This window comes from Eleutherodactylus coqui, chromosome 4, assembly GCF_035609145.1.
Source record: "Eleutherodactylus coqui strain aEleCoq1 chromosome 4, aEleCoq1.hap1, whole genome shotgun sequence".
Classification (NCBI taxonomy): Eukaryota; Metazoa; Chordata; class Amphibia; order Anura; family Eleutherodactylidae; genus Eleutherodactylus; species Eleutherodactylus coqui.
In genome coordinates, this window is record NC_089840.1 from 31,627,330 (window position 1) to 31,646,908 (window position 19,579).

The following is a 19,579-nucleotide window of genomic DNA, read 5'->3' on the forward strand; positions in this document are numbered from 1 at the left end:
GGTTTCCGATGCGGCTGTTGCCCCATGTGAATGTTTTTGTAGGTGCGCTTGCCCTTTAACTGAGCGTCTTTTTAGATTGTTCTGCATGTTCAGGTGTCGTTTCCCATAAAATCGCTGATATCAAATCTTTGCTGCACAACTGAAATGGGAAGTCGCTGCTCCCCCGAGCGCTATATTATATACCGCTGGGCGTATTTGGGGCGCAGCACACGGGAGCTGCAATGCCGGATTAGCGCTGCTCTTGACGTATAGCTGTACCCAAGGTCGGCAGGCGATAAATGATTGCGGTCTGCGCTTTTCTTGCAGGTATCTGCTCTTTTCTTTCCATAGAGTAATATGATCATCGCTTGGAAATCTGCTGTGTGTGTCGGTTATTTTTAGGCCTTTTGTATGGACATTCTCCACAGTGAGTGGAGGGAGTTTGCTGAGAGAGTGAAATCTCCTGAGTCAAAATCCCCTCCACTTCCTGCCGATGTACCGATATGCATTTGCCACTCCAGAATATCTGCAGAATATCTACTTGTGAGCAATATGCCCCATTAATGCTATATATAATGTGTATATATAAGGTGCTGCCTGCGTCCCTCCATAGATGTACATAAGATGATAGCTCTCTGTAAAGAGCTACTGCAGGAGCCTCCATAATACTATGTACATGCTGTACAGGACTGCCTCAAACTGACCTGCTGGGTATAACACTTGTTTCATGAATAAAACACCAGAACTGCAGTGAAAACTGACACCAACATTAATATTGAACGATGGGAGAGATAACTGCATAGCGTTTTGATATATAAAAATAAAACAAGACAGATTAGAAAAATTGAAACTGTTTTTCTGTTTATATTTTTTGATTGTAGTGTTTTTATTCTATTTTCCGTACATGACTATCGAGGCGGCCATTTTGCCTGAGCTGCAGTTAACATTTAGAGTAGTCTCATGGACAGGAGGGGACCCGTTGACCTTTTTGGGAGAGTGTTGTGAGCATGCTCTGTGACGTCTACTGGGAGGGGGAGGACGTGAGATGTAACTATCACCTATTGCCTTCTATGGGAGAGTTGTGGGCATATTCTGTGCCCTGAGCAGGGAGAAGGAAGAGGTGAGCTGTGGCATCACATATAAAATTCTATGGCAGGGAGTTATGGGCTGTGCAGGGAGGGGTAGGAGGTGAGCTGTGACCATCACCTATTGACTTCTATGAGAGAAATGTGGGCATATTCTGTGCACTGGGCAGGGAGTAGGAAGTGGTGAGCTGTGGCATCACGTATAAAATTCTATGGGAGAGAGTTGTGGGCATGCTCTGTGGCTTATGGATTGAGGGGAGGAGGTGAGCTATAACAACTACCTCTTGACTTCTGTGTGAGAGTTGTGGGCATGTTCTGTGCCCTGGGCAGGGAGGAGGAATACTGGATTGGTTATCTCCCCCTATTGACTTCTGTAGGAGAGTGCTTTGAGCTGTGCAGGGAGGGGTGGGAGGTGAGCTGTGACTATCACAGAGTATTGAGACTATTATTAGGCTAAGAAAAAAAAGGATCAGTGACGGGAGGACCGCTTGTTACCATTTAGGCCCCTTTCACGCTGGAGTTCCTTCCCATTAGTATTCGTGAACCCAAATCAGAAGTGGAGAATATCCCGGAAGTGGAGAATATCCCGGGAGTATCTACAGTAGGAGGATTCACCTCTTCTGTATTTCGGACCCCCACCCCCCTGACCTGCTGCCCTGAATACACAAGTGCGATGTCTTTCCGCCGCGGCTGCATCTGATCAGGATTGCCTTGGAATATTGTGAAATCGGGGCCCGATATCAGGCGTTACATCTTGACATTTTACCATTCTTGATTTCTAGGAAGAAGGGCGCTCAACGCGGCAGAAACCTTTTGTCTGAGCCGCTTGTAATCCCTACAAGTCGTGAACGGATGTAGCAGCGTCATCCAACTCCCATAAAAGTGAATGGAGAGAGCCCATCCGTTCTTCACCTGTACGTGCCGGCTCCTCACCAGGTGCATCAAGGGGCCCCTGGCTTCCACGTGGGTACGGATCCTAGATATTTATGGTGTATAGTATACAGTGGATATGCCATAAATGTCCGAGGTGAGAATACTGTACCCCCCTTAATTTTAATTGACCCCATATAATACTGAATTCCCATGTGGTGGCGGTGCAGTGCCGCACTTGCTGCCCAGGTCCCTTCTGATGATCGCTGAGGGTCCTAAGTGGACCACCCTTTCAGTACAAACATAAGATGCCTTACAGGGTCTCTATACGCATCCATACTTTTCTTTGCAGAGGCACAAAAACGCGATATGTAGTATTTACAATGGGAGCTAAGTGAGATAACTTGCTGATCGGTGGAGGTCTGACTACTGGGACCTCCATGGATCCCTAAAACTGAGGTCCGTAGTGTCCATCAAAGAAGACGGCAGGCAGCAGTCGCACGCATGCATGGCCGCTCTGTTCATGTCGGTAGGACTGCCAGAGATGGGGGAAGGCCTTAAATTTGGGTATATCTCCAGCGGTCCCATAAACCGCTTACGGACACGGCCTATTTTGGGCTTAAGGACGCAATCATTTTTGGCGGATCTTCATCTCCATTTTTCAAAAGCCATAACTTTTTTACTTTTCCTTCGACGCAGCCGTATAAGGGCTTGTTATTTTGTGTGGTGAACTGTAGTTTTTGATGGTGCCATTTTTGGGTACATGGACTATATTGTAAAACTTTTATTATTTTTTTTTTATGATAACGGAGAGAAAACGCATCAATTCTGCCAGAGATTTTTTTAGTTTTTTTTTTTTACACCTTTTAATCATGCAGCATAAATGACACAATCCATTTTTTCTGCGGGTCGGTACGATTACAGCGATACCAAAATTCTTTTATATTTTTTAGGTTTTTCCACCTTTCTGCCAAAAAAAACCCCTTTCTTTGGAAATGTACGGAGCTCTGTGAGAGCTTATTTTTTGCGAGACGAGATGTAGTTTTTATTGGTACCATTTTGGGGAATATACGGCTTTTTTGATCACTTTTATTGAATTTTTTGGAAGGCAAAATGCTAAAAAATTTGCATTTTGCCCCTGTTTTTTTTTTTTTTTTTACACTTTATCGTCATGCAGGAAAAAAAAAGCATGTTCAACTTATTGTACATGTCGTTACGGATGCGTCTATACCAAATATGTGCTATTTTAAATTTTTTTAACCTTTTTTTATGCTACTATGAGAAAAAAGCATAAAAAGGGTTTTTTTTGCATTTTTTTTTTACATTTTTCTTTTTTGTACATTTTTATTGTATTCTTTTTACACCATCTATGTCCCTCTATGGGACTTACAGCACAGCACTGATGATCGCTGTGATAAGGCATGGCAGGACTTCTGTCCTGCCATGCCTTATCGCTTATACAGCGATCATAGGCTCTGGCAACAGAGGACGCCGGTATCTGGCGTCCTGTTGCCATGGCAACCATCTGGGCTCTCTGCAATTATATCGCGAGAGCCCGGCAACTTCACAGAGGGAACCCTTCCCATACCGCGATCTACAGGGAAGGGGTTAACAGCGGGGGGCGCATCTCCAATGCACCCCCGCTTCTGCAGCGGGAGGCCGGGTATGACTGACAGCCGGCTCACGGTACGGGATAGCGCAAGATCTGTCATGATCTGGCGCTATCCCTATGACGTAAGGGTACGTCATTTTGCTGGAAGTACCCTGCTCCGAAGACGTACCCTTACATCATGGGGAGGGAAGGGGTTAAAAGGAAGGTGGCGGTGCAAGTCTGCCCCTGCTGCCGCATTGCAGGACTCTCCGGGTGCCTGTTCTTGGGGATAATTTTTTTTTAGGGATAATTGTTTTTGATGGGCACTATATTTTACTATATGCTTATACTGTCCAATGACAGGCGTCAGGGGTTACTGTGTATGTATGATAGGAGGCTCGGACTTGATGTCCCACTCTTATATATCATGATGTAGCCAAAAAATCAACTTGTCAAAAAGCGTTTTGTTTTTTTTCCCCCCTAGTGAGCGTGTGATGTAATGTTTCCCCTGATGGGTGGAGTAGTAGCGGGAGGGAATGGATTTGGTTTTCGCACAGTGAAAAAAAAAATCCCACATGTGTTTAATATCATTCCTTCTCCGCTGCCAGTCCGGCCCTGGGATCTTCCAGCGTACGATTTTGCAACAGGTTTTCGTACAAGGTTGTTGCTTTTTCTGGATTTCTCTGGCATCGGCAGCTGATGTCAGAAGGCGATGAGGCAACAGAGGACGTAATTTACGGGTGGGTCGGGTAATGACGCTTCTGCCCTGCAGGAAGGGACATATGTGATGGGCATGGGTGGCACGGGAGCTTTGTGGTCTTCATCTACTAGCTTTAACCAGGCCAACATCTGCTTGAGGTTTGGATGTTCTCTCTGCGCTGATGTGGGCTCGCTCTCAGTTCTTCAGTTTCTTCCCACGCCCTTATGTTTGTGCAGATTTTGGATAAGGAAGTTTTAGGTTGTGTCCGGCGCTCTCGCTCTAGGGTACTGCAGAATATATACCTTCATTAGATCCCCCCGACCCTCGCACTCTGATATCTAAAGATAGCATCAGGACGAGTTGCGGAGCTTCTGTAGGCCAAAGGTGGTCCAACGCGCTACTAGATGGGGTCTCTAATAAAGGCGACATTCAGTGTAATGTGTTAGTATCTAAATATCTAGTGAGCCCACGTGATGGGTTTGAGGTTTCTTTTTTTTCACGTATGGTAAAACATGGATCTTCTAAGTAAAATCTGTATGTTTTTGGTACATTGGGGCAAGTATAAAATACAAAACAGTAAGCACAGGGTTCCCCTTAAAGAGACTGTCGCCACCTTTTTGCACCCCTATGTGAGGGCAGCATAACCGAATAACCTTCACACTGATTGCAGTGATATGTCTGCTGCGTGGATCAGTGCAGAAGTACAGGAGAAACTTGCATTTTATCAATGGCACATCCATAGAGGACTACAGGAAGTAGTCCTGAATATTCATGAGCTGCAGGCTGGCTACACCTACCTCGCCATCCATTCACTGACTGACTACTCTCGGCCTGTTACTGTGCATGGAGTGAGAGCGCCCAATCATTGGCTGGAGGGCGGATGGGTGTGGCCGCCTTCAGCTCATAAATATGCAGGACTACTTCTGTGACTGGGTGCTACTAATGAAATGCAGGTTTCTCCAAAACTTTCTACAAAAGTCAAGTATCTGCAGTGCAGCGCAGCATCTGATATTGTGAGGTCTTCTGTGGTTGTACATCGTCATGCAGAACATATATCATATTTAGGCTTCTTATCAGATGTCATATTGTGAAAGCTTCATATGGCTGTGACCTTATTTCCGTTTATCAATAAGTAATCTGTAGATGCTGATGCTTTGTCATTTGCTGATCATAGATTCTAACTTTCTTCTTTCTTTCCTTCGCTCTTCTAGGGTCCAAAACGTGCGGTTCAATGTGGACGTTTTCTGCTTTGAAAGGAAGGCCCAAGGATTGCTATGAGGATTTGACTGATTCAGATTAGCCGTTTCGTACGGTTAGCGGGAGACAATACCATGTATCAAGGTACATATATATGGGTTCGCTGTTGGAAGGGATATAATGATTAGGCTGCTACTACACGCTGCATCTCTGTTGCAAAACACGGGTGGAGCTACGCTGATTGCTGCCAGCACCTAGACTCATTATAGTAATTGAAATGAAATGTCCAGGTGACAGCCAAAATCTGCGTTTCTCCGCCTGCATTTAGCGGGTATAATAGCACCCTTAGGCTGCCTGTCCACGGGCTTTTTTGGATTGCGTTCCCCGCGGCCGGATTATTGCATTAACATTGCTATGGAAAGCGCAGCCCCCCTGTCCACGAGCGGAGAACCATAGCGATTCTCCACTCACAGCCGGCAATTCACAGCATGCTGCGGATTGCCACGATTCTCCGCGGTCAGCCTATCTGACAGATAGGCTGACCGCGGAGATCTGTCTGCGGCTCCTGCTCCTGGCCGGCGGAGAACCGCCACGGGATATCACAACGCCTGTGGACAGGAAGCCTAATGGGGAACTTGTCACCAGGTTTTCCCCTTGTGAAGCATTTGCAGCAGTATATGGGTCAGTAATGAAGGTTTCTAACCCTGTCGTCCATAAGTCCGGTATACCTTTAAAAAATGGCATATGTTTAATTAAATGGGTCATCCGAGTTGTAATATTTTAGTGCAACCCCTTCACCATACAGTGATATACTCATCGCTCCCACTATGTTATTGACTACAACCCCTGTGACATCCCTTAATCTGGGAGGGACTGAAGCTTTAAACACAGTCCAGACCAGCAGGACACTGCAGGAGTGGGGAGGAGGTGAGTGTATCACTATTTCTTATGTTACTGCATGTGAAAGGGTTTTTCCTAGATATTACAACTCAGATAGATTATCAGCAGTAGATCTCGTGACTACATATGTCTGAAAGAGAATATTCTAAGAAGTGGCTTCAGGCTGAGGAGGTGCTGAGTGTCCTGGTGTAAGACACTCTGAGCCGTCTCTACTGTGCACTTCTTAGAAGAAGTAGTGATATTTGGGTATGAGTGTTCAGGGCGCACCTACTGACGGCCGTCTCCACATAATCTCATGGTTAGTCCCCACTCTTACTAGTAATAACGCTGATGTATTCTGTGCCGTCTACAACCTCCTACTGTTTGCACTGTGGCCATACGGAGGTATACACCGTCTCTGCAGCTTGGTACTATGGAGCTGTACGCCTTGCACATGCAATCATCCCCGGGACCTAATCAGACTGTTTGCAGACTCCGTGACTCATATTTATATTGTAATCGTTTTCAGTTTATTATGAGTTCTGAGGAATTTGTGGTATCATCTTCATGTTTTATTGACCCTGATGTATTGCACTATTGTTCTTGATTGATTTTGGTTCGGCTGGGATTAGACTTTGTTTGTTATGCATTTCCTACTAAAACTTATGCCTTGATGCAAAGTTGACTGAAGGCGCTCATGGCTGTTAAATGCTGGATGGCATTTTCACAATGCACCTGATGTTTACTTTCACCATGCATTGTGCCGTGGGGGTATTATACCTTTTTTTTTTTTTTTGGAAGTCAGGTTTTATTGGTGGTGGTGAAATTGTCCTGAGAGTGAAAGGGTTAAAGCTGCTGCCTTATGGGCAAGTTCCCATGTAACGGGTACCGCTTGTGGCTGAAACTCCACCCAGCCGCAGGTGTCAATGGAAGCACAGTTTTGTCGTTGAGCTCGGCAAGATCATTCAGCGATCGGCGACTGGGCGGAGTCTCTGTTGCAAGCGGTACCTGTAATAGGGAACGTGCCTTATAACGCTTGTTTGCGGTTGTTTGTCGAAAGTTTTATTGAAGGTTTTCTTTCCTTAAGGCCTCATGCCCACAGGGAAAATCAGGCCCGCTGCGGATTCTTCATGCAGAATCCCGTAGCGGGTCCCTCCTTTCCCGCGAACATGAGGCCTAAAAAGAAGATTTTACTTACCTGTCCGGACGCTGCGGATCTTCCCTCCGTCGCGGCCAGATCTTCTTTCTTCGGCCCGGCAGATGTGCTCGGCACGCTGGCAGCGTGCCGCGCGCATGCGCCGGGCACTCCCTTTTTTTTTTTTAACTCCTGCGCTCCCGCGCCGGAGAGCAGAAGTTCTGGTGCTGGTGTTCCGCGGATCCAGACGGCTTCCATATGGTTCAGTAGAAGCCTGTGGTAGCCGTCTCCGCAGGAGACCTGCACTTAAAATGCACCATGCTGCGGGTGTTTTCCCGCACACGCAATCCGTGCCTATGGGGAAAATGACATCCACAGGTATTTAAGTACCTGCGGGTGTCCAATGCATCCCTATGGGGCGTGGATCACGCGTGCAGGACACCTGCTGCGGATCTGTCCCCGTGGACATTAGACCTTAAAGGGAACCTATCACGTCTCCACAACACCATAAGTTACAGTACTGTTAGGGGATGTGACGGGGAGCTGAGTTATGTGGTTTTTATACTCCTGCGATCCAGCGCTGTCACCTGGTGAAGTCGTCACGCGGCACGAAAATCAGACTTTTTTCAGAGTCCCGTTGACACGCCCTTTTATACATGCCTATGGCAGAGCGCGCAAAAAAAATATTCTGATTTTTGCACCGACTTCACAAGGTGACGGCGCTGGATTGCGTGAACCGGAACAGCATTAAATATACGTCACCCGTCTCCCTGTCACATCCACTAACGGCACTGTAATTTAGCTTACGGTGCTGTGGGGACGTGGCAGGTTCACTTTAAAGCAAAACCAAAGCTTTTATTATGGCAGGTTTAGCGCACGCTTATCTCGCCATTTGATATTGACTTTAGATAATTTTTTTTTTTTCTTGTTCTGAAAGTTGTGAAATCCGGGTACGAATTTTGGCCAACTTTGTATTTATTTTGCCAATTGTTCATTAATAAGAATCCTTGAATAGCTGGTGTTTATCTTTCCTGCCCCTTGTGTACTTTCATTAGGAAATCCTGTTTTAAGGCTGCCTGTCCACGGGCGTTGCAATATGCCGCCCGCCAGGGAACAGGAGCCAGCTGACGGATCTCTACGGTGAGCCTATCTGACAGATAGGCTCACCGTGGCAATTCGCAGCATGCCGCGATTTGCTGTCCGCGAGCGGGGAATCCCTATGATTCTCGGCTCATGGACAGGGGGGCTGCGCTTTCCATAGCAACGTGGATTATCACCGTGGGAAACGCAGTGAAAATTCGTCCATGGACAGGAGCCCTAGGCCGGTCTCACATTACCGGATTTTGATTGCCGTCCATGTGGACGATCCGCGGTAACACGCCGGCATTGAAAGGCATGCAGTTTAGACATTTTCCTCCCACTTGCGGTTACGAAGTGCGTATTCTGCAAGTGAAAGAAAAATCGCAGCATGCTCTATTTTACTACGGATTTTGTGCGAACCGGCCCCATTGATATCTATGGATGCGTGCGCACCGCAGTCCATACGTAATTAATGTTGTGTATGGGCGAAGAATCGCTCGCAACTATTGCTAGGAGAGCAGATAGAAAAGCCGGAAGTCAAGAGAGAATTAACTTCATCGCTGCGCTTTTATAGGAGTCATAAAAAACCTTTATTACTTGTTGAGACAGCAACGTGATCGACATACGAGTATAACGGAGCCTTAATGTGGCACCCAGTATACGTTTGTGGACCCTCACTATGCTGTTCCATTCATTTCAAGGGGACCGTTGGCGAGAGCGGAGTGCTGGAACTGTGGATAGGGAATTTGTTTTTGCTCAGTCTGATTGCTGGGGCTCCCACTGACCCCGTGGATGGGTGATAACTTTCTATCTCGGCACGACCCATTTAAAATTGGAAGATCTTACTAGGTAGTTTAGCACAATGCGGCCTTACAGAAGGGTTAGTTGGTCACAGAGATGTGACGCCTATATAGAGATGGTGTGGTCATTGGAGGAGCTCCGTATCACCAGTGGATGGTCTCCAGTGAGAAGGGCTTTGTATATGGCCGCTATTCCATCCATCACGTGTGTGCATCTAATATGTCTGCACGGCGAGGCTCTGATAGTAACTGATGTAATTGGGTGAACTTCCACCAGCTTCAATACTACAAGCCCATGAGGACATTTGGAATTGATATTTTTAGAGAGATTACTTAGAACTCGTCTTTCGGTGGCCACATCCGACAAGCTCTGAAAAATGTGCAATGGAAAAATGCAAATGAAACGAGAACTTCACCGGAATCCGAGCGTCGAGGGAAAAGCATTTTATATCCGTCAGATTGTAATGTTTTATTTTTTGTTTAAAAAGGAAAAGAAACAGTCCCCTCCCCCCCCAATCCTTTTTTTTAAGTAAAATATTTTTGACGCCTGAAGTTAAAGGGGTTTTTCAAGTTATACAAAAAGTCGTGAGATGGTCAGGAAAGGGTTAAAAATAACAAACCAAGTTATACACTGGCTGCATTTTCAACTTTATAATTAAAAAATAAATAAATAAAAAAAAATCCTAAAATCCTGCAGTTCCCACACTGACGACTAAGGCCGCCTGCAGACGAGCGGGTCGGATCCGGCAGCGAGAATTCTTGCCGCGGGACCCGACCCGAGAGCCTGCAGAGATGAGCGCGTACTCACCCACGCCTGGCGGCCCCGGCTCTTTCATGTGCCGGCTGCGGCGCAGCCGGCGCATGCGCAGACCGGAGCCGGCGGCCGGGTGGGTGCGAGCCCCGCACAAAAATAGGACATGCCGCGGTTTGTTTCTCGCGCGGCCAAACCGCGGCCGTCTGCATAGGAGTGCGTATTGTAATGCACTCCTATGCAAACTTTCAGTGGCGGAAATCCCGCGGGAAATACCGCCGCGGGATTTCCGCCCGTGTGCAGGCGGCCTAAGCCTGATAGTCTGACACTTCCTGTTCTGTAGAGAAAATGTCTCAGCCGTCATCTTATTATCATCACAGGCGTTTGAGAGGTGACACCGAATATATAGATTACACTGGATCCACCATTCGCAATAGGTGATGTCACAGCGTACCTCCTCCAACTCCCTGCACAGGTCACAGATCATGTCCACAACACTCTCCATAGAAGTCTACAGGTCCTAGCTCACCTTCCCCCTGCACAGGTTACAGAGCAGGTCCACAACATATCTTCCATAGAAGTCAATGGTTTAGTTCTTCCGCATAGTATCTATGGCCCATGAGGCTGCTATAAAGCACCCTGTTAACTGCAACTGAAGCAAGATGGCCGCCCCCATACTCCTCTATAGAATCAAAAACTACCATCAAATAATAAAACCATTATAGAATCCAGTGTCTTAAGCTGAACGGACCCCGTTGACTACAAGGGGGTCCGTTTTGGTTTCCTGCGGCAGTTTACAATAGTGCAATTTTATCCTGTATGTTAATGGACTTCACAGCCGGTTGCTCCAACCGGAACCGAACGAAAGGTCTTCAGTGTTATTTTGCCTCAAAAATCCCTTTAATTAGTAAAAAGGAAATGATCCCGGTGACGCTTCTCCTTTAAAAAGAATAAAGCGGCTTCTGATATTTTACTTGGCTCTGAAGGAGAATGTCTGACAGGGCGAGAACCCGGCTTGTTCTGCGCTTGGCAACGCCGTTTTTCCCCGTTTCACGCCATGTGTACAATTTGCGCAGTTCTACAACTTGTTAGGTAACTATAACGGGGTTCATATACTTTTACTATAAAGATCGGACCTGCTGCGGCTTCCACTTCTCAAAATGCTGCCTGTCCTCTTGGTTCACGATATCCTTGTAATCCGTGTGACCCCGCTGACATCCGCAGAGTGACGCTGCAGACGAGCTGCTAGGACCGCAGTGTCATGGCTGCCCGGCTCCTGGTACTTGGCATCGCTGCCTTCTCCCAGAAGATGGGCGCAGTAATGCAGTTCTTGTGTTGTGTCTACGGCAGAGGAAATGCCTCGTTAGTGAAATGTACTGCGGGCCTTTGTATTGGCCTTTTTGATGCTGTATGTCCCTTTCATCCCGTCGTGTAACAAGCCCATTTCCTATTTGGACGTCTTTTTTTTTTGTTTGTTTTTTTGAACAGTTTTTTATGTTTGATACATAAATAGAGATGAGCGAGCATAAATTATATAGGAAAAGTCCTTTAAGCGTACATTCACACGTAGCGGGATTATCTGCAATGGAAAATCCATACCAAAATGCTCGTCGGTTTCTATGGAAAATTAAGCACCATTGATGCAGATTTTGCGCGGATTCGCCGCAGACTTCACGCCTTCAATCAAAAGGGTGAAACCAGTTGCGGATCTGTTTCGGCATCAGTACTAAATGGTGCAGATTTTGACGCTGATCTTGTTGCGTGCCCTAAAGGGAATATGCAGGACCTTACTGCTGATGGCCTGTCCTCCGGATAGGTCATCAGTAACTGATCATGGGGGTCTGCTGCTCAGGATCCGCGCCGCTCAGCTATTCGCTGGGCCTACCGTCCTTACATAAGGAGCAGGAAGCAGACAGCTCTGTCTTTAGTATAGTGGTTCAGCTTGGTATTGCATTACATTTCATGCAAGCCTTGCCTGCGTTGCAAAACCGAACTCTATATCAGACGATTGGTGGAGCAGCGGATCCCCGCGATCAACTATTGTGGACGTAGCCTGAGAATAGGTCATCAGTATTAAGGTCCAGACATCCCCTTTCAGGGTTCCTTCATGCATTGTTGTTGTTTTCCCATATAAAATGCACTTTAACATCCTAGTCTGACTGGACTGCTTTCTGCACCACTGGCGTAACTATAGGGGATGCGGCGGCTCCCGGGCCCAGGAGCCTTAGGGGGCCCAGAAGGCCTCTCTTCTCAATATAGTGAACCCAGTACTATGAATAAAGTATTATAGTTGGGGGCCCTTTTACAGATTTTGCATTAGGGCCAAGGAGCTTCAAGTTCCGCCACTGTGTAAAGGGTTAAGAGAAGTTGGGGGGCCCCAAGATAAACTTTTGCACTTGGGCCCATGAGCCTTTAGCTACGCCCCTGGTCTGCGTGGTACTTCCTATGTGCTCCGGTGTCTCACTATACCCCCTAGCACCTGAGCGAGAGGTGTGCACACCGGGTGTTTGCCCTTCCACTCCTAGTGTCTTCCGTCATAGAGCCCAGATTGTGTGCAACCAGGGGGCAAAAACGCTCATTATTACAGCTGAGGCTGCGCAATGTCTCTCAGCATCGGGTGGTTTGAGGGGGTTCACATGACTGCGGTTTCTACCCACTCCGACTCTTCTTCAAATGCAGCAGCTCTCCGAATAGTGAGGCCTCGCTCACAGACACATGTTGCGTTTTTCGCTCTGACACCAGTAGCGGCAATCCGAAGCTCGGCCTCCGAAGTGCGCTGCAGAGCGTCATGTGGCTCTAGCACCAGTCAGGGAGGTGAACCCACTTGCATCCACCCAACGGGGCTTACATGTCCACAAATGACATCCGTTTCCGGATGTCAGAATCTGCATGTGGAAAACATCTGCGCTGCGTGGACTACCGGTGGTTTTTCATAATATTCAATGGAATTTCAAAATGGCGCAGAATCCACGGCCAAAGTGTGCCATGTGACCGCGGCCAAATACTAATAATTGCTGATTGGAATTTGAGTCTGTCCGCATGTACCGTAAATACTAGGAATTTTCCACAGCGGAATGACCAACTGAGAATCTGCAGTGCGTCGCGGAACGAGCGATGTGGGTGAGATCTACGTTGTTGGACCCGCGGTGCAGATTTCTGATCTGTCCGTTTATGCTGCGGATTTTCAGTGCAGATTTCAATGCAATCTGAGGCAGATCTGCTGCGTTTCCGCATCAAAATCTGCAACAAAAGGCGCATCGTGTAGTAGTTTTTACCGCTGCAGATTGTGGAAAGTTCCCGTCAGATCCGCGTCATGGGCCAATACCCTTAGGAAATACTTGCAGTACCAGTCATGTGAAGAGGATTCTGGAAATTCTAGATCTGCAGGATGTCTGTTTGTGCTGTGGGGTTCAACCTTCTGAAATACAAGTGTTAATTCCCGCAGCAATTAGAAACGCAGCCATAGGCCGCCTGCAGACGGGCGGAAATTCCGCGGCCGGTTTCCGTCGCTGGAAGCCTGCATAGTATTGTTAACAAACGCAATCCTATGCAAACGGCTGCGGTTTGTCCGCGCGAAATTTCACGTGGCAAGCAAACCGCGGCGCGTGCGAGCCCCGCACAGAAACGTCACTCACCCGGCTCCGGTCTGCGCATGCGCCGGCAGCCGGCACATGGAAGATTCGGAGTTGCGGGGTGCGGGTGAATACGCGCTGCTCTCTGCAGGCGCTTGGGCGAGAATTCTCGCTGCCGGATCCGACCCGGCCGTCTGCAGGCGGCCATAAGCCGTGGATTTGCTGCAGCGTTTTTACAGCGTCTACATCATGTGTGACGGTGGCCTTATAGCGCCAACATATGCAGTGCTGAACGGAGGCGGATACCTTTCATACCAGTCCCATTGAGATTGCATTCAAATGGCCCTTTTCCACGGGCTGAGAATCTCGAATTCTCATTTGCCCGACGGAACGAACTGCTGACGTCCTAACCAGCTCGTCCACGATTGGGCAGCCCATTTAGACTCCTCGTTGAGAATCGTGCAGTCTGCGGGCACCTATGATCAGGCGCTGATTTTTATGCCGCCTAAACCTTACGATTTCAGTCGTTTGCCCACGTTTTATCATTCAGTTTCGTTCATCTGTTGCAGCATTGTGCTCGGAGACCCGGTGACCGACCTGTGTGTGTTTGGGGTATAGGAGCAAACAACTGCAAGAATGTACAAACTGCATGCAGGCATTGCCCTTGGTTGGACTCGGTGCAGCAGGGCAGTACAGCCGACCCCATGTATAGCAATGCTACATGTATGATTTCGCTGTAATGTGTCCCAGTAGCGAGGCTCGCAGGAGGTAACTTGGCAGATTGATTTTGTTTTCAGGTCATTATTTTGTCTCGCAGAGATATGTACCTACAGCTAGAAGAAGATCCAGTACCTCTTCATCTGGTGCCCCGGGCTACAGGCTGGCCACACCTCGTCAGGGGTTCTTGTATCAGTCCCATGGTCTTGCATCATATACTCATTGTATCTAAATTAGGCGCCAAGTCTCTGCATGCTACTGTTTGCATTTCAACAGAGCACCCAATCCTGGTGTAATCGTAGTATTATGCACGTTTTTATGCAAAATTCTTTGGCGCAGCTTTGGTTTACTTTACCTATTTTTCTCCAACAACTATCCACGTCTTGTCATGATCCGGTATGGGGGGATATGTTACAGTCTGAGCCTGCTGGGAGTATTACTCCATACTTATCAATTTAGTTCCTTGTGTGCGTTTCTAGACCCTTACTCCTCTTGGCACAGTGTATGAGGCATCAGCGGTTCGGGATATCAGCTGATCGCCGCGGGTCCCTGGCGGTTAACTATTGAGGACTTCTCCTGAGGATAGGTCATCAATAGTTTTTGCCTGAAAAAACTTTTTTAAGGCCCGTTAAAATTTGGACATTGACTTACAGGGAAGCTACCTGCCAATCGGTGGCGCTGCGGAGCCGATGTACCATCCTCTATGTAGGTGGTAATATTTCTGGATTTATTATGCAGATTCCCCTTTTTAGTTATTATCATTATGTGGCTATCTGGGTTCATAGGATGTAACGTTTTTGCTCTGGTTGTTCCCGCCGGAGCCTCCTGGGGCGCAGATCTGTCCCAAAACTCTGCAGCATGCTGCGATATGTCGTCCAGGATAATGCCAGAGGTCAGGATAGAAGCCGGACGGATCCCATTCTAGTTCGTGGACTCGATCCAGCACCTTTCATTTCTGTCCTTAAATGGATTCGGCTTTTCGTTTTTCTGTTTCTATGGTGGAACAAAAGGCAAATTGATACGAGCCCAGCCTAAAAACAAACATGTAGACAACTAGAACTACCTGTATGTAAACCTCTTTACTCTTTACTGGGCAGATCAGGTTTCCAACCATAGATCCTATTCCACCATTGAAAGGAGCGCGGTGATCGGCCTGTGGAGCTACAAGGTCTTACGGTCGTCTTATGTAACGTGGCTGTTATAGATCACCTGTAACAGTAAATAGCTGCGAGACGAGACAAACAGGAAAACAATCAGACGATTAAACAATCTTTATTACCAATCTAGGTTATCAGCTTTACAGACACTAAATAAACCAGACTAGAGGGACAAAGGGCTAATGACACGGCTACCAGAAGATGCATTTGCGCTGTATTATACTTTCTACTGATTACTATGTAACAGTACTTGGAGACAAAACTATGTGTCCTATAAAGTTATACACAAATAGCCCAAAAAGTATTAAATTAAATCAAATGGCCAAAAAAATACTATAGCAGCATATTTAATAGTAAATCTGGCGCCCCAACACAAGTTTCACCCCAGACCTGAAGGGATAAAATGCAGATTGTAATACATAAACTCGCTGTCAAAACCAATCCCTCCGCTAGAAGATGTACGATAGAGTGAAACTATGTGATTTATTGTAGAAAACAAAGGAGGCTCTAGTAGCCTGTTGTACCGCATCTAGCTTGGATAAAAGATGATATGGGGGGTATGGAGGCTCTAGTACCCTGTTGTACCGCCTCTAGCTTGGATACTAGATGTGATACGGGCAGGCATGGAGGCTCTAGTACCCTGTTGTACCGCTTCTAGCTTGGATACAGCATGTGATACAGGCAAGCATGAAGGCTCTAGTACCCTGTTGTACCGCCCCTAGCTTGGATACAACATACGATACAGGCAAGCATGGAGGCTCTAGTACCCTGTTGTACTACCTCTAGCTTGGATACAACATGTGATACAGGTGGGCATGGAGGCTTTAGTACCCTGTTGTACCGCCTCTAGCTTGAATACAAGATGTGATATGAGTGGGCATGGAGGCTCTAGTACCCTGTTGTACTGCCTCTAGCTTGAATACAAGATGTGATACGGGCAGGCATGGAGGCTCTAGTACCCTGTTGTACCGCTTCTAGCTTGGATACAGCATGTGATACAGGGGGCATGAAGGCTCTAGTACCCTGTTGTACCGCCCCTAGCTTGGATACAACATGCGATACAGGCAAGCATGGAGGCTCTAGTACCCTGTTGTACTACCTCTAGCTTGGATACAACATGTGATACAGGTGGGCATGGATGCTCCAGTACCCTGTTGTACCGCATCTATCTTGGATACAAGATGTGATATGGGTGGGCATGGAGGCTCTAGTACCCTGTTGTACTACCTCTAGCTTGGATACAACATGTGATACAGGTGGGCATGGAGGCTCTAGTACCCTGTTGTACTACCTCTAGCTTGGATACAACATGTGATACAGGTGGGCATGGAGGCTTTAGTACCCTGTTGTACCGCATCTATCTTGGATACAAGATGTGATATGGGTGGGCATGGAGGCTCTAGTACCCTGTTGTACTACCTCTAGCTTGGATACAACATGTGATACAGGTGGGCATGGAGGCTCTAGTACCCTGTTGTACTACCTCTAGCTTGGATACAACATGTGATACAGGTGGGCATGGAGGCTCCAGTACCCTGTTGTACTACCTCTAGCTTGTATACAAGATGCGATACGGGCCGGCATGGAGGCTCTAGTACCCTGTTGGACCGCCTTTTACTCTGATACGGGTCGGCATGGAGGCATACAGGTTCCATATGGTATCCTGTGGCATATCACTCCATATTTGCTGTAACTCAGGCCTGCTATGTGCAGCCAAGCATTATCCTGCTGGAAGCCGCCATGAGAGGAACATATGTGGCTGCAGGATGTCCTGAACATATAATTGTCCCTCGTACCGCTACTAGGGGAAACCGACTGTCGTATGCGATGGCCCCCCAGACCATCACACCAGCAGGGGGCAGTGTGCCGCTCCACTTGTATTTTTATTTTTTAGACTTCTCACAGTCACTGTGTCACCTGCAGAAGTGGAAGGGTTATTCGCATATCTTCAAGTAATAACTCTTCACTTAGATATCTGAACACCCCCCCTTCACCTCTCCAAACAGCACAATAACTTACTTTACGATGCTGTTTCGGGGCGACAGGTTCCCTTTAAGAGAATGTGGTAGATTCCAAGACACATTTGCTGATTCCCGGGTTTCTTTTGTCCCAACCTCTTATATTCGGACACATTTCAAGTATTAAAACCATATTCCAGTTAAAAACGCTGTGATTTTTAAGCGCTCCCTGTTCTATTTTAGTATGTCTTCGCCTTATTTAACCCACCTGATCATCCATCACAATGATGGGGTGCGTTAAACGCGGTGACATGCGTTCAAAAACGCCGCTCAAAATCATGATTTTTATCATCCCTGAATGTCATTGTGCCGCAGTGAGGATTGTGACCTTCATGGCTGCACTGTCCATGTAATTATTCCTTGGCGTGACACATGTAATAATTTATAGGGCTTCTTTGGCACGCTGTATCTGACTATGCATTATCGTGATTAGTTAAAGGGGTTGTCCCGCGCCGAAACGGGGGTTTTTTTTTTTTAAACACCCCCCCCCCCCCCCGTTCGGCGCGAGACAACCCCGATGCAGGGGTTAAAAAGACAAACCGGAGAGTGCTTACCTGAATCCCGGCGGTCCGGCGTCTTCATACTCACCTGCTGAAGATGGCCGCCGGGGTCTGCTCCCTCCGTGGACCGCAGCTCTTCTGTGCGGTCCATTGCCGATTCCAGCCTCCTGATTGGCTGGAATCGGCACGTGACGGGGCGGAGCTACATGGATCCGGCATTCTGCACGAGCGGCCCCATTGAAGACAGCAGAAGACCTGGACTGCGCAAGCGCGGCTAATTTGGCCATTGGAGGCCGAAAATTAGTCGGCACCATGGAGACGAGGACGCCAGCAACGGAGCAGGTAAGTGAAAAACTTTTGATAACTTCTGTATGGCTCATAATTAATGCACAATGTACATTACAAAGTGCATTAATATGGCCATACAGAAGTGTATAGACCCACTTGCTGCCGCGGGACAACCCCTTTAAGGCACTATATAGTTTCGCTTTTTTTTCATGTTTTAACTTGGACATTATTGACTTTCTCCCTAAAATCAGGTTCTTTTACATCGTGGTGTATGTTGATGGCAATAATATGAAACAACCTGTCCCCAGTAACCGGCCCATTCCTAACAATGGCTCATTGTCTGCTGGATGTCTATCAGCCGAGGGTTTTATAGTCTTGTAAACTCCTCTTCGGTACATCCCGGCTTTCCCGGCACATACTGCTTTGCCTATCTTTACTCGGTCAAGCGTTGCATGTGGATCTTAGAAACATCAAGGTGTAACGGAGTAAATGGGAACTCGACCAAACTGAAATCGCAGCTTCGTCCTGTATCTAAAACTTTTCAGAAAGGCAGATTTTAATGGACTCAGAAAGAGGGTAGGAAGGATTCAATGGCTGAATGTTCTTAAGGACGGAAATGTCCTAAAGGGTTGGGAAATATTGTGAAATGAGATTCTCAAAACCCAATCATTAATGATCCCTAAAAGAAGGCAGAATTGGAAGTATTTGAAGAGACCGGGATGGATGAACACAGAACTGAAATACATTCTAAAAAGGAAGAAAAATATGTTTATCACATGGAAGGAGGGGGGGGGGGGGGGGGCGGCATATCTAAAGAAGAATATAATGTGGTCTGCAGAAACTGTAGGGCAATTGTCAGAAAAGCTAATAATGAATTGAGGCTTGCAAGAGAGGCCAAAAGCAATAAGACGGATTTTGGGGGGTATGTCAAAAGCAAAAGAAAAGTCAAAGATGCTATTGGATGTTTACAGGTTGAAAATGGTGAATTGGATAAAATTATGTTGAGAAGGCCGAACTTTTAAATTCCTATTTTGTATCTGTTTTCTCTCAGAAAGTAGATGTAACATCAACTGATCTTCCCTGTGCTATTGGGGGAATGAAAGATTACAGCAGATCTATGAACAGAGAGCTGGTGAGGGAACACTTGGCTAACTTACATAAATTCAAGTCTCAAGGTCCAGATGAATTACATCCTAGGATACTAAAGGAAGCAGCGCAGGTAATCGCTGAACCGCTTGCCGTAATCTTTAAGAATTCCTA

At 47.0% G+C, this 19,579-nt stretch overlaps 1 protein-coding gene across 6 annotated transcripts in view; it reads left to right on the forward strand.

Moving 5' to 3' along the window:
• The window catches only part of ST3GAL6 (ST3 beta-galactoside alpha-2,3-sialyltransferase 6), a 139,850-nt gene that overhangs the window by 51,400 nt on the left and 68,871 nt on the right, over positions 1 to 19,579 (forward strand). For 4 of the 6 annotated variants that reach the window (XM_066599166.1, XM_066599165.1, XM_066599162.1 and 1 more), the window contains exon 2: positions 5,437 to 5,566. In XM_066599166.1, the coding sequence (XP_066455263.1) occupies positions 5,557 to 5,566 (10 nt within the window). In that variant the 5' untranslated portion in view covers positions 5,437 to 5,556. Of the gene's footprint in view, positions 1 to 1,846; positions 2,092 to 5,436; positions 5,567 to 19,579 lie in introns of all 6 variants that reach the window. The other 2 variants (XM_066599163.1, XM_066599164.1) reach the window with 2 other exon arrangements.